Source organism: Crotalus tigris, unplaced genomic scaffold (genome assembly GCF_016545835.1).
Source record: "Crotalus tigris isolate CLP2741 ecotype Arizona unplaced genomic scaffold, ASM1654583v1 scf7180000019608.391392, whole genome shotgun sequence".
Lineage (NCBI taxonomy): Eukaryota > Metazoa > Chordata > Lepidosauria > Squamata > Viperidae > Crotalus > Crotalus tigris.
This window is the reverse complement of record NW_024097621.1, coordinates 89,045-104,971: the sequence shown is the minus strand read 5'-3', so window position 1 is coordinate 104,971 and position 15,927 is coordinate 89,045. Positions and strand designations below refer to the sequence as shown.

General features: G+C 40.3%; 1 protein-coding gene across 1 annotated transcript; it reads right to left on the bottom strand.

Moving 5' to 3' along the window:
• Nucleotides 1–1,635: 1,635 nt before the first annotated feature.
• On the bottom strand, nt 1,636–15,592 carry LOC120317346 (ovocalyxin-32-like). The gene is made up of 6 exons (XM_039363885.1): nt 15,250–15,592; nt 8,374–8,436; nt 5,528–5,666; nt 3,689–3,810; nt 2,551–2,610; nt 1,636–2,208 (listed from the first exon to the last, which is right to left on the bottom strand). Exons 1-6 carry the CDS (start codon nt 15,439–15,441, stop codon nt 2,062–2,064), a joined length of 723 nt encoding a protein of 240 aa, XP_039219819.1. The 5' UTR covers nt 15,442–15,592; the 3' UTR covers nt 1,636–2,061.
• Nucleotides 15,593–15,927: the final 335 nt, after the last annotated feature.

Sequence of the window (15,927 nt, the reverse complement as noted above, 5' to 3'; positions counted from 1 at the left end):
CAGCAATGGGGTGGACGTGGTTTCGCCATGATGCATCCAGCCTACGGGCCGGCAGTTTGACACCCCTGCCCTATTTTATTTAGTATCTATATGGAACCATTGAGGGAGAACCAGAGAAGCATCATAGGGCCTTCATGAGGGTTCTTTGTTTACAAATAGCTAGTGGGCAAGAAGATAAAAATACTGCCATTGGTACAATTCATATGGGTACAGATAATCTTTGATGTATGTGTGTAATTGAGCCTAGAATTACAGTTGTAGATGGTTGCAGTTGTTAATCACTATGTGACTGGACTCAATTTTACAACCACTTTTGTGGCGATTGTTAAGTGAACATGGTGATCATTATGTGAACGTGGTAGTTGTTAAGAAGACGTGGTGGTCAAGTGAATCCATTTTACCCAAAGGGCTTTTTTTGACAGAAACCAGAAGTAAACCCCAGAAACTTGCAAAAAACATTGAAAACTGTGGTCATGTGACTGCAGGACACAGCAAACATCTGTAAAGGTAAGCCTGTTGCAAAGCATCTAAAATATAATCACATGACTGGGATGGAGGTGGGCTATTGTAATTTTGAAATCGTGTTGTAAGCATCTTTGGGGGGGGCGGAGACTGTCATAACTGAACAGTCACTTAGTGGTCAGTCATGCATCTAGGACTACCTATAAATCTACACTTTAGATTAGACTTCCTGGATTAATTCCATGCTACATTTTGCATTTAAAACACTAACTTGTGCATTTCAATTTGAGTGTCATGATTCTTGACTCTATGGACAAGCAAACGGGCAATATTGCAAAACCTGGAATAATATCATTTGACATTGCCTTCAGATAATAGGTGATAGTGCTCCACTCTCCAGGATTTTTTCTCTTGTTGGCCTTATCATCATAGCTCACAAAAGTAAATTCAGTGGAAATTAAAGTATTAAAACCAGGTATTAGTGCTGATCTAATTGTACACAGATCCTCATTGCAATTAAGGGAAATTAGATTGTTTTCAGTCCATATAAAAATACAGTTTCTGCAATTAACACTTAAATGTGTGGTTTTTAAAAATTATCCAGTCTTAAACCTAAGGATTTGAATTATATGTTTAAAAAGGCTCTACGCCTTTGTTCCAGTGGAGCTGAAGCTGTATGCAGCTGCAGTTCGCCTCTGAAGCAAGTGTCACTTGCAATCAGACACCTTAATTCTAATGCACGTAGATGCAGAAGATTAGAGCCTGGACTATGGGACGGTGTTAAAACCCCTTACTGCTTACACAAAGATTCAGATGTGATTTGTCTTTCAAAAAACAATATATTATGTAGTTCGCACTGACATTTATTAGCTTGTTTCTATCTTCTATTCAGCTCTGCAAAATTTACTCGTAAGTTTTTTTCCTGTAGATTTTGAAATAATAATTAGTTGAAGAATTTATGGTAAATTTTAGCTTACTCTCCCTAAAATTACATAATTAGAAGGCTGCTGGCAGACTTCTGGCAAGCTTGCTTTGGACTCGTATATCTCAGAAAAACGTGAAGTAATCAAGCTTCATTTTTTACCCTGTTTAAACATCCTTATATAAAACATTGAAAGGAAATTTTGAAATATTGTAGTTCAAGTAGTACAACATGAAGTGACACAGACGAAATGTATTCTTGTCCGTTTATTGAAGATAAGTTAAATCTCAACATCAAATATTTTCCAAAATGTAAAAATATTTTATCAAATATTTATTTAAAATGGCAGTTTAAAATTTCAAAGATCTTTGTTCATACATATTTTTAAAAAATGCCTTATAGTGAGTTACTTCTAATACCAAAAACGTAGCAACACATCAGCAGTTTTTCCATATACAATAATAAAAATATCTGTAAAAATGAATATTTCTATTAAATTAACCAGCAAAGAGATATTTATGATAAATCAGAAGTGACTAGTGCAAAGCATCCAGACAGATTGCATTGATTTAGATAGAAGATTCTCAATACTGAATTTGGAATATTAATAAAAGATATGCTATACCTTTGTAAAAATGTTTACAACTGCATTAAATGGAAGGATTTTCCCTCCCTACTTAAAAGTTAGTTTCAAAGAAATAATCAGGAGAAGAACCTGATTCTTGCCCAGAGCCATATGCAGAAGTGTCTTCTGAAATGCACTCATATTTCACTTTTATTGGCAGCTCCAGGTTCCAGGTAATATGCATAAGACAGGAAAGATTCTGTAAAAATAATCAATGACAGGAGTAAGTCTGCTTGGAATAAATCCACTGATTCCAGTAGCATTTTAGGGTGTGCATGTATTGGCTGCAATCCTAAACTTAATTCCTTGAGTATGAACCTTACTGCATTTAGCAGGATTTGCTTTAGAATAAGCATATATAGAATTGTTGAATAAACTATTTTTATACATTTCTTCACTGATCATAATGTTCTTACAAAATGGATTGGAATGATTATTATATGGTCACTGGACTTAATTCGCTTAATGAAACAATACTGCTAAAATAAAAGGCTCACTTATTTTATAAAAACAAAAGTGTTGAGTAATGAAGCTTCCATACCTTTGAGACATCACTATCAATCAAAACGGTGTAGTCAAATTCAAGTGTGTTGTCACGTAACTGGGCAGAAAAGGGGAAAAAAAGGTTGGAATAAAGAAGGCTGGAGAAGATAATTATATTTAAAGAGCATCTTGTTAGCATTCAGGTACTATGTGCATGCTGAGATCAATATTGTATTGAGTGCGCAGAATGGTTTATATGCTCTTTGGATGTTTCCTGGCATTTTAGTAAAACCATCTTTCTTTACAATATCCCATACCACTAAGTTGTACTCCAAAAGTTCTGCCAAACCATCCAAAGTGGGCTATGGTTTGGTAGTACTTGAACTCTGGAACACTTTTGTTTTTCCAGTTTTGGGCCAGAACAAAATCCAGAGGGTCAAGGAGCAAGTAGGGCTGGTAACTTTCCTCTTTTTCCACAGAGCCTGTGAACTTGATCAGCATTATCTTCATGTCTTTCTAGTTCTGTCTCTCTTTATGTGGTACTTCAAGCTAAAAACATTGGCAGCTAAGAAAGGCTGCCCTGGAGAGCTTGGGGAGCAGCGGAATACGTAGGGGTACGATATGATATGCTTGAAGCCAAGGACGTTAACAGTAGCTATCTAACTGACCCATCACCAGCTCACAAACCTTCCCAGTGTCTTCTTTTCCTTACCTTACCTCCTCTTCACTGTCGATGTCCTTGGCTTTCTCTACTCTATAAAATGTGTGTTTCATAGAGCATAGAATCATAGGCCTAGAATGGACCTCGGAAATCTTCTATTCCAACTCCCTGCTCAAGGCAGGAGACCTTACACCTCCTGGTCACACGGTTGTTCAATCTATTCTTGAAACTCTTGGTATTAAATCTGAACCAGGCCAGAGAGTAAAATTATGGAGCCATTGTACTTAATAGGCCACCAGTGTCTTAGAAAGTGAACTTCTAATATCTGATTAGTTCTTAGTCGCATACAACTTATTATACACATTTTTCATTTAGGCATTTATTTAACAGGAGCTTTCCCTGAACCACACTGAACCAAAAACTAAACAAAGGTTCAGCTTAAACATGGTAGGCTAAAATGGATGGTTGTTCAGTGTAACTACTGATTAATTAAATAGGCCTGTGGTTCTTACATACAGCTTTTCTTGTCACTTACCCATTTCTTTGCATCCTTGATTTCCCTCATGACATAACCCACATTTTCAGTTGATTCCTTCCATGCAATGTAACTGCTGCCAATGTTGGCGAAATATTTTAATTCGTCTGGTGACGATGCGTCTGCAGGAGATGAGGGGAACAAAACGTAGAGAAAGGAATAAAGGAGGCAATATTACTATAAGGAGGTCCACCTTATTAGGAGTCGAGCTAGATTTGAGGGTGTTGTTACCTGTATTTTGCAAGCTCAAGGTTTTCTCATGTAGAGTCAAAAGATAATTTTATCAGCAAACATTAATATGTTGTATTAAGAGGCAGAGATGCTACAAATGAGTTGCAAACACCCACTCATCTCTTGGATGAAATTAGAGATACATCTTGGTTAGCATTTATATCATCTCCAATAAGTGTCATCTTTGCAAATCTCCAATGGAAGAGTGTGATTTAAAAAACAAAATCAGAACTGTTCGTTATTTGGGAACAGAGTCAAAGTACTATACACATAGATGTGGTTGCATGTGTTGTTTTTAAAAAGCTAGACTGCTAATCAAATTAATAATCCAGTACAGGGAGTCCTTGACTTACAACCAGTCACTTATTGACTGTTCAGTCTTACGATAGACCCTCCCCAAAAGGTACTTGCAGCATCCTGTGGTTGTTCACCCTTATTTATTTATTTATGAGACTTATATACCACTTTAAGTGCAAGCACTCTCTAAGCGGTGTACACCAGTAAGCAATGTATATATATATTTACATTGCCCCCAACAATCTGGGTCCTCATTTTACCTACCCCGGAAGGATGGAAGGCTGAGTCAACCTTGAGCTGGTGAGATTTGAACCGCTGACCTGCTGAACACAGTCAGCTAAAGTGGCCTTATGACCAACTGCAGAGATGTAGCATGTCCTCTTTGCTTATTTCACCCCCCATCCTTGCCAGCCGGGTCCCTAAAAGCATTAGGCATGTTTTGCTACCCCGTTGGTACTGGTCCCCATCTCCCATCACTGTTCACTCACCTTTTGAAGATCTCCAAAGCTAAGAGGAAGACAGGCCACTCCATTGATCAGCCACATGGCACAATCCCGCAAGTGATGTCTTTTTCTGAGTGAGGCCGGCAAAGCTAAGGCTAGCCTTAGTGAAGGAAACCAAGAGCTTCACCAGCATTACTTTTCACTCAGAAAAAAATGATTGCTTGTGGGATTGTGCCACATGGCCCAATCTTCTGAGCTCTGGAGACTTTCGAAAAGTAACAGCGATTGGTGACTGGTGACAGCTGACAGGGAGGAGGCCCAAATGGTTGTAAGGACCCCAAGGGGTGGGAAGTGGAGCAGGGAGTATATCAAAGTGTAAGGAATGGACTTGGGAAACCACAGGCAGGTGGGCTTGTGCCAGAATTACGCTTCCCAGAGTCTTCCCCACCTGAGTCACCCCAGGCTCCATTTAACAAATGCGCTGGGGAGAGCAGGGATGGGTGGTTAAGTGAGACAGTTCACTTAATAGCCCTCCTGACTTTCAACCATAATGGGCAAGTTGTATAACTCAAGGACTACCTGTAGTCAGCTTTTGGATATTTACATCTGCCAGATCAACACGGAAAGTAAGAGAGCATCTTAGATCGAGAACCTGTTGCCCGGTTTTAGTAAATTAAAGATAAAACTAACCAAACTTAGCATGTCATAATCTCACGAAAAAAAAATTGCAGCTTAGCGCATTTTGCAAAATCAGATCATTTGGTCAATTCATTGCGCAATGTATTGTGTGAATCTAGAAACTGGTTAATTAGGGGAGAAGCATGCAGTCCTGGGTGCTTATGAAAAAGATTCCCTGCCCAGGATGTACCTTGAAGTTTCCTATATAGCCTGTAGTCCTCCTCCTTGATTTGATCTCCACCTTTGTTGTCTGTGCAACTGATTTCAATCACTGGCTTAGATATTTTCTTCCGGTAGAGTACAGTTGCACTGCATTTCCCTAGGTTTTGCTTTAAAACAAACAAACAAAAAATGTGGGGTTATTTTCTTCCAAACTTCCTTGTTATGTTCTTATGTCCAGATCCAGCAGTAGATTGTGAAAAAGACAAAAAGCGGTCGTTAGGGCAAAGACAAGGTACAAGGCAAAAGGCAGATCTCAAGGCTAGGCAAAGCAAAAGACAGAAGGCAATCCTCAAGGCAAGACAAGGCAAAAGGCACAAATCAAAGCCGGGGGAGTGTAAGTCAAAACAAACAATTGTTCCTGGCTTAGACTAACTCCCCATGGCTTTTTTTTAAGTCACTCTACTCCAGGTGTTCCTTGTAAGGAAGAGTGGGGCAACCTTCTCCTAAGTATCTTGCAGCCCTTCTGAGCTTGCCTACACTACATTCTCTGTGCCCTTGGATCGAGTGGGGAAGGCAGCTGCTCCTCATCAAAGGGGATCTGCTGCCTATCAGCACCACTGACTGTCAGCAGCTGATCCTTCCCTGTGTCTGTGAAGGCAACCAGCTCTCCATCTGATTGACCACTTTCTCCAATGCATGAGGATCCTGGGACAGCATTGTTCTCGGCCCCTGATCTCTTCAAACATCCCTGTCAGACGGTCCTGATTCCAATTCTTCCTCCTCCTCTTCTGAACCGGGCTCTGATGGAGCCAGGACACTCTGCTATAGGTATAAAAGCTCCTGTCAGAGTAACCAGGGGTTCTATTTGCACTTTATTTCTTCCAAAAAGATGCCAAAGATGGAGGGAAATTCAAGCATAATGTAGTAAGAAAAATGTAGCTTTGTCAGAGATAGATACATGGAAAGGAAGGTAAGCTTTCATGGAATTAAATCCTACTTCTCCACTCACTATCCCATATTTCAGGGCAGCAAATATTGCTACAACAGTATCCCCTCAGTCATTTAATGGAGGCATCTATAAATATAAATAAATAAATATTACTTATATTATAAGTAATATAAATAAAGTATAAATCTCTGCCTCTTGGACTGGCATGGATTACAGTCCTCTGATTAGCAGTGACACAGAATAGGTAGACATGTTTTCTGCCCCTTGGATTGGGAATGGAAGGGGGCAATGTGAAGTGATTCCATGGTATTTATCTATCCCACAGCTCCCGCTTTGCTGGGTGTCTCAGGGCCCAGTGGAGTGCTAAGGATTCCCAGCATCACATTTCTGCCCTTGGCTGACCAAATGATTCAACGAAGATCCTACCCTAGTGTCTAGAGACTATGGGAGTCTGGATGGGGAATGACAGGTTCAGCTCAATCCTAGCAAGACTGGATATTAAGGTTCCAAGGAGCCAAGGATTTGCCATCTCTTGTTCTGGATGAGGTTCCACTGCCCTAAGCTAGAACTGATGCACATTCTGGATTTCCTCCTCGACTGGCAGCTCCCATTTAAGGAATAGCTGGCAGCCATGGCCAGGAAGGTTTTTGCACAACTTCATCTTATATTTTCTTTCCTAGCCTCAGCGTTTCTGCTCAAAATCACCTCTCAAGTGGATGACTTCAGTGCAGTCCACGTGGTGCTGCTGCAATTGGTGCAGATGCTTTGATGTTGACAGCTATGAAAATGTCTCTGGGTGAACATGTTAAAGCTTTGCTCTGTGAGCTACAATGCTTGCCAATGTGCTTCTGGTTCCATATGTGCCGGTTGTCATAAACAAAGCCTTTCATGGTACAGAGTTAGGTTATCTCCCCCACTTGTTTCTTCCCACCCAATTAGATCCAACAGAAAAGGCATTCTGCAGGTCCTGTCACTGAAGAATGTCATCTTTTGGGATTCTGCCATGTGGAACGCCATTCCTCCCAAGTTTAGATTTCCTCAACCATGTCAGATTTTCACAGGGTCCTTAAGACATAGTTATATTCCCAAACATAGGATTGGAGTGGGGGCGAAAACTTGGATTGTACTACACTGATTTAGTTTCTCAGCTGCTGCATGTATTGTGCTTTATTTATCAAGCTTGTATGTCACCCATCTCACCAGAGGCAATTCTAGGCAGCTTACAGACATTGCATAAAATGCAAAATGAAACAATAAATGAAGATCTTAAATTTAAAAATTGAATTAAAATCAAACTAAGCAGTATGGAGAGGGAGGGTGCAAAGTGTGCACAGAGAGGAGATGGGGTGTTCTCTACTCCATTAGCCACCTCCAACATGCCACGTCTCCATTAGGACCACAGGCCAATTGGCAGAACCAGGTCTTCAGGCCCTTTCGGAAGACCAAAAGTGTGAGAGCAAATCTGACCCAGGAGGCAAGATGTTCCACAGGGCGGGAGCCACAGCAGAAAAGGCTCTTCTGGATCCTGCCAGCTGAAATTCCATGGATGAAGGAGTCCGCAGCATGTCCCTTCTGCCAACATGAGTGGGGCGAGCTAATCCCATTGGGAGGAGGCAATTTCTCAGATAGCCTGGACCCATGTCATGAAGGGCTTTTTAAAGCCCATGTTTTGCATTGTTTTCATATACTGTAAACTGCCCAGAGTTGCTATTTGAGATGTGTGGCTATATAAATCGGATGGATGGATGGATGGATGGATGGATATTGCTCAGCTATACAATAAGGAGCCCATTGTATCCAAGCACTCTACGGCATTTGTTAATACATGATGCTGAACAAAGCTGATATCATAGCTGGTTTTTGGTGCATTGATACCAGAAAAAGAATTCTATTGCAGAAATAGCTAAGTAGAGCAATCCACTTACCCCAGTTTGAATGTGTTTTGTATAAAAGCCCACAAAGTACTGATGTCCAACTCCTGGGATATTCTGCAAGACATATAAGGTAGAGTTACACTTCACATATGTATGGCACACACAGCACAAACACCCTTTAAAGTGGCAGATCATTAAAAAAAATCCTATATAGGATCTATGCTACACTCCTGTTGTGTATGGCTTTTCTATCATTTCAGGAATCTTAGTAAAACTGTATGCAGTTGGGATGTAATGAGTCTTTTGTGTTTTGTGCCTATCATTCTAAAAAAAAAGATATTTCAGTATTCTCAAACAGGTCCTGCATTAATTTTGTAATGAAGTTAGAATGATGAATAGCTAATGTAAGCATTTAAATATATGTAATGAAGATCCATCATGTATTTGTTCCCTATCAGTTTTAGCTTCTGAAAAATTCCTGGAACTTTGTATTCAAGGAAGTGATCTCATTTTTACAGACTTGTGTAATACTTAGGGTTGCTTCAGCATTAGAGTACAGATAGTCCTTGACTTACCATCACAACCGGACCTGATTACTGGCCATAAGTCATTATGGTCATAATGTGACCATGTGACCAGATCTGATCTTAACTGCCTTTTTTTTTTGTGGCAGTTGTTAAGCAAATGATGGCAGTCATAAATGCAAAGCCGTTCTTCTGAATGACCTTTTTTTTTTGCCAGAAACAAGAAAAAAACACAGTAAATTGCTGTCAATTTGGGATTGGGTTGTAAAGATGCGCTAGATGCTAAATATGGGATTGGGTTGTAAAGATGAGCTAGATGCCAAGTATCCAAGTACAGTCATGTACATTTGGGTACTTGGGGGCTCTTTATGTGGCATGACATTTTAGGACAGCCAGAAGTGCTTTAGAACCATAAAGCACCCATTGCAGGCCTGTTGTAATTTTGAGCAGTCATTTGTATTGACCAACTGGTTGTAAGTCGATGGCTACCTGTATAGTCAAATACATCCAAGAGTTAGCAACAGGGATTAGCAGCTAACTCCGCCCACAGCCTGGAATTCGATCTTGATGGACTCAAGGTTGACTCAGCTTCCATCCTTCCAAGGTTGGTAAAATGCGGATCCAGATTGATGGAGGCAACAGAGAGTGCTGTAAAGCAGGGGTCTTCAACCTTGGCCACTTTAAGACTTGTGGACTTCAACTCCCAGAGTTGAAGCTTTGCTGGCTGAGGAATTCTGGGAGTTGAAGTCCACAAGTCTTAAAGTGGCCAAGGTTGAGGACCCCTGTTGTAAAGTACTATAGGATGCTATATAATTCTAAATACTATTGCTATTGCTATCTGAGAGACATACTGTACATCTGGAAGAAAGTAGTCAAGTGACTGAATCTACTTCCTTTACTCAGTGCAGGAAGCCAGAGTGTGGCTGTCTAGTAATCTTGAGCATACAGTATCTGCAGAAGGAAAGCCTATGACTATCTCAATCCCACTGTCAAATTGCTCTGTCAGAAAGTTTTTTCTAAGATTGCATCAGATCCTGCTTTCCTGTAACTTAAAACCACTTTTCTATGCCCTGTACTCTGGAATGGAAGAACAGTCATCTATGGGTCACCCTTTCAGATAGTTGAGTATAATCTGTTTCTGTTATTGTTCAATACACTGTTTTTATTTTGGATGGTGCATTTGATTTGTAACATCTTAATATTGATTGTTTTAACCTATTGTTTTAAATCACAAATGCAATTTTTATTTGAACAGTTTCTTTTTATGTGAAAGAGTATATAAATATTTTAAATAAACAGCCCTCCCTCAACTGTCTTTTCTCAAGGGTAAACCATTTTTTTAATCTCTGTTCTGGTGGTTTATATTCTCGTGCCCTAATCATCTTCAGTACTCTTTTCCTAATCTGATCCAAATTTCCCTGAATTCTTCCTAAAGCGCAGTACTAGATCTGGGCACGGTATTTCACATATCATGATGACCAAAGCAGAATTATTACTTCTCATTATTAAACTTCAGTTAACGTAGCGTAAAATTAAAAATAATGAGGAGTGGACTCAAGATTGATCACTGCAATATTTCATTTATTGAAATGAAAATTGTATTTGTCAAATATTCAGTCCTGCCTTTTCAGCTAATCACAATTTTAGGCTCTCCGCCCCTGCTTTTATGTGACAATCCTGTTGTGTGCATTCCAAAACAGTACCCACAATTGCAAGAGCTGTTTTTGAAAACAGCTGGTGACCACATCCATGAAATTTTCCCGATGGCAACACTCAAAGCTTTCTTTCATTTTTTTCAACTTGTCAATCTCATCTAAGCCCTGGAACTTCTATATGGTTTCCTGTCTAAATATACTCAGAAATGTCCTTGCTTAACTCCAGAGAAAAATGAAGGAAACTGTTAGTGGCAGTTCAGTGGGTTTGGCTTATGCAATCAGATTTCCTCACAGTGGAAACAATAAAGGGAAACCCAGCCCAGATTCAGCCGAAGAACAGTCATAGAAGCAGCAGATTTAATCTATTGTAACAAAATCAGCCCAAGGTCTTGAATGAAACATTAGCATATATATGGCTGTCCTATATTTGGCTTGCTGGGGCTGCAATGAGTGAAGAGGAATTGTCTTGGGTCGTATATAAAATATATAATATAATTAATATAAATATCGCTAACAATCACATAATGCTAAAAGTTTACGGTCTTGTAGGGGTTGTACCGAGGTGTTTCTGGGTTGAAAGAATTAGCAGATGACATCACCGTTGCCTGGGGGATGCCCAGTTGGGGCTCCTTTCATGTCCCTGGCAGGAGCTGGTGTGAAGGATGGGTGCTCACCCTGCCCCATGGCAGCACTCTGGCCTCGAACAAAGGCCTGCTGCTTGTCAACCCAGTCTCCTAACTACATGAGCTACTGTGCTCCTTGTTTGATTTCAGTAAATGCACAAAATAAATCCTAATAGTATCCCAAAAACAACTTTTTTAAACACATGAAATGAGCCAAATAGTATTGTGAAAAATATTTTGGAGAGATCAAAATTCTTTCGCGGTCAGTCAAGAAACATAAAATAAAGCAAGGCTCACGTCCACCGAGTTTTTCTACACCAAGCAAATATAAAAGATACAGAATATTTTTATAATTCCCAACAATTTATGCAGAACATGCATCAAAGAAGCAGTTCAACAAGTATTTTGAACGCATAAAACTGTAGTGCCTTTACTTTTTTGTTTTAAATTAAGGAATGGCATTTTCCTCAGAAGAATAACTTCAGTGCACATTGCATTCAAAAGCAAACATCTGATGAAAAGGAAATTTTAACAAATATTCTCTTTCAGTTTTGGCCAGGCAGTAAGTTTGTTTTGTAAAATATTTCAGAGATTGCTTACTTTTATCTTTTCTTCTTCTGTAAACATAAGAGATAAAAAGAAAATATCTCAAGGTCTTTGCTGCCTGCTTAAAAATGTTTCTACAGAGAGTTTATATAATATTGTGTAGGTTATTGCAAAATAAGAAAAGATACACAGGCAGAGATTATAACCTGAAAGTGATTTTAAATGCAGCATTTCTTAACCATCCGGATAAGGTTGACACTTAGACTCTGATATTTTTATGAAGCTGGATATGAAGGATGGAGATATGACTAAAATTCACAATTATTTTTCTGATTATGGTCATATTGTATTAACCCATAATGAAGTACACTTGGTTGGGGTTGGTATATTTTTGAATCCAAGCAGTAGCAGTTTAAATCATGATTAAACAAACCATAGCTTAGCACTATGTGACAACCCATCTTTCCACCCTCCTACTTTCAAACATTTTTGGAAGATTTAAGAAACACTAGGGACAGTCTACTTCATATTGACATCACAATATTGCTTCACTATAGTTTGCTGAATAAACACAATGTATAAACTTAGATGACAGTTTCATATTTGCTGTCTCTTACTGATAGGGATATATGTTTCTAGAATCCTAAGAAGGTAGAGTGTTGGTTTATTCTGCTTCTACAAAACCTTTTTTTTTCCTGGACAGAATGGAGACAGAATTACATTAATTACATTCCCAAACTAAGTTTAATGCTTAAAGTTTAATTTTTCCCGGTGTTCCAACTATTGTTTAATCAGCAATTAATCAGCAAAGAAGAAGAAAAATAAGTGACTTACTGGCTGAAAGGCTAATCACACTATTCAGCTTTCCCCTAACTAGTCCCTTTTAGATCACTGTTTCTCAACCTCAGCAATTTTAAGATGTGTGGACTTTAACTCTCAAAATTCCCTAGCCAGCATTTCTATTAGAATGTGTTAGGCCAACTGTGTTAATTAGATTACAACTCCTTTTGGCCAGAGTAGCTGGGAATACTGGAGTTCTAATGGGTGGAAAGAGTTCAAATAATGTGACCAACCAGGTATGAACCCAGATGTAAGAACCAGGTGATCTAGCTTTTACTAAGCTGTGGGAACTGGTCCTAAGGTGACTTGTCTAGAGATTGTGGTGACTCACCTAAAATCTATGGTAATGTCCACCCATTTAGGATTAAAATAAAATAAAGGATCCTTTATAGGTCAGTAGTATTACTAGTGCTTAGGAAGTGTGGAGTTCTCAGAGATGAAGCGCAGAATGAAGGAAATGCCATCAGTTTGGGTTTATTCCTTCCAGTTCTATTCTATTCTATTCATGAAGGCTCATCCCATTATGGACCAGTAAAGGATGCTGGCTGGTTTTGATAGTCCTAAGATTTTATCTGAGCCTCTAGACTGTTTGGTGTGGAATCAGCAAGAAATAATCACCTCACTTGCCTTCTTACCTCTAATCTGCTGAAAGCCAGATAGGACTAAGATTTTAAGATTAAATACCTTCAAGAAAAAGACTTCTCTTTTCGAGTTAAATGGTGGGTGGTTAGTTATAAGAGTATCAATGTAATTATTTTATTTAAATTATTGGTCACCTAACTCTAGTGGATTGTGGGTGGGGTACAAAACTAGAGGAAACATTTAAAAAAGAATATAGTTTTTAATATCACTCTACATGTTGATGGTAATTTATGCAGTAAATTATTGCAATCACTGCTGTTAGCATATTTATTCTATTTTAATGTTGTTTTGTTAACAATGGTAGCCACTTAAAAGCTCAGATTTAAGCATGATTTTTATCAGGTGACAAAAGATTCTAAGTCTCACAAAGTACTCTTTTCTGCCTTAGCCACATTCATTTCTAAGCATATTGTTTGCAAAAGGGGGGTTAATGAAAGGACATCACAATGTTCTTCGTGTAAGAACTCCGTTATTTGAATAAGCAGATGTGCTACTCTCTCCCTGTTCTCCATGCCTATTCTCCACTTACAGAACCATGTTGCTTAAGACTTGCAAATGAAAAGTCAAACAAGGGCATTTAAGCCCCCCACTGATGAGTGGGTACAATTCTTATCAAGGGCACTCTGCATTTTCTCAGTAGTGGATTCAGCAAGGCAGTCACCCCAAGGTTATCTTACATATTTAAAAAATTGGATTGAAAGAAGATAAACCTAATTTTAAAACTGAAGGAAGAAACAACTTATGGTATGTTGAAGAGATTGTCTGGATAGCTGTAGATGCAAAGGATCTGCAAGTTGGTAAACCAGCCATAAAGCCTTGGAAAATATATCTAGATGCCATGATGTACCAAAACTTTACATACAAAAATCAGAATCATGAAAGTGATGGTATTTTCTGTGACACTCACAGATGCAAATGGAAGTCCATGTGGAAGCAAAAAATTGGGACTTTGAAGAAGCAGGATAAGATGAGTATTGGCCCTTTTGAACTTTGGTGTTGGTGAAGATTCTTGAGAATACTTGGACAGTTAATAAAACAAATGGATTATCAGCACAGAATTGTCATTAGAGGCATCAATGACCAGGCTCAAATTATCCTACTTCAGACACAATATGTGAAGATCTAGTTCTCTAGGAAAGGATCTTGGAAGAGTGAAAGGGAAGAAAATCAGCAACAATACAGAGCACTGTTGAAAAACCAAGTTAGGGACAGATCATCACGGAGAAACTCTTATCTGCATGGTAAGTAGGATCCAACACCAACATAACCAATAGCAATCTCTAACTGGAAAACTCTTCTTTAACAAGAAGCAAAGAATGAAGTCATTCTTCCTTCCTATTGGGTTGGTGTTGGTGGGGTTTGCCGTCACTAGTTCAACCTCAGCCATACTCCCCGCAGTGTTTCTCAACCTTGACAATTTTAAGGCATGTGGACTTCAACTCCCAGAATTCCACAGCCAGCATTGCTGGCTGTGGAATTCTGGGAGTTGAAGTCCACATGCCTTAAAATTGTCAAGGTTGAGAAACACTGCCCCAAAGTGATCTCCCCCTCCCAATCCTGTGTGTGGGACTCTCTTAGTTCCTCAGGGCATCAGATTGTCAGATCTGTCTTTCCCAAAGAGAAGTTTATGCCAGGCTACTCAGATGCGGTTTGTCTTTTTCAGGCAGCCAAACATTACACAGAATTCTACCAATGAACGAAATCGAAGTTCGTTTGGGGGAGTGAAGAGGGAGAGAGGTTTAAAGAGACCAATTTTCCTAAGGAAATATACAGGACGTCGTTGAGCAACGTTGGTAACTTTTGTTTTCCTCGCAAATTCCTCGAACAGAACAACAGAGCTGGAAGGGACCTTTGAGGTCTTCTAGTCCAACCCCCTGCTCAAGCAGAACTGATCATATTCCGGACAAAAGCCAGTCTTTAAGATATACCTAAGGCTCCTTTTCGCAGCCCCCTCTTGCAATTTTGGCGGCGGGGGGAGGACGGGCTGTACGTAAAGAAACTGGAGAGGACCAGTGGGAAACACGTGCCGAGAGGATTTTCTTCCCCGCCGCCATTAGCTCCAAGGCGGGAGCTTGGACTCTTTTTTTCCTTACCTACCCTGACCGAGGTCTTCCCGAGGAACACGACGCTCCGGAGATAGCTGGGCGAGCCCTGATGGTAGTTGAGATACTGGATGGCCGTCTGAGCGACCCGCATAAACTGCGCCTGGGTGGCCTCGAACTTCGCCTGGGGACGAGCCGAGCAGAACACGGGCAGCAGCAGGAGAACGACCGCCGCCATCCGAGACATCCTAGCGACGAGACCGGGTGAGGGGCAGACGCGGAGCTGGACCGGCGCGGACGCCACCCAGATTCAAGTAGTGCCCTAGAGGCCCGGCCCCTCCCTGGCCAGCCTCCAACCCCGGCGAGGAGGCGCCCTTCTGGGCAGCGCCCCCTCCTTCCTCTCTGGCCCTTCGCTGTCCTTTCGCTGTTCTCTTACCCCGAGCCAAACCGAGGGCGGCTCTCCACCCACGGGCGATCATCCCCATCTCCCCCCCCCCCCAGGAATGGAGAAGACCGGCTGTGATGCTTTAGTTTGCCCAGCAGACTTTCCCCGGCCAGATGCTCTCCAGATGTGTGCGATTTGTACGTCCAAGGTTCTTATTTGTAGCCCGGTAAAGCAAGCGCCGCTTATCCCTGGCCCCTGCTTGAAAGTGCCACTAGCTCGGTGTTATGGTTATGGTTATGGTGTCGATCTTTTTATTTTCCCCAAAGGAAAACTTTAGAACTTCAAATA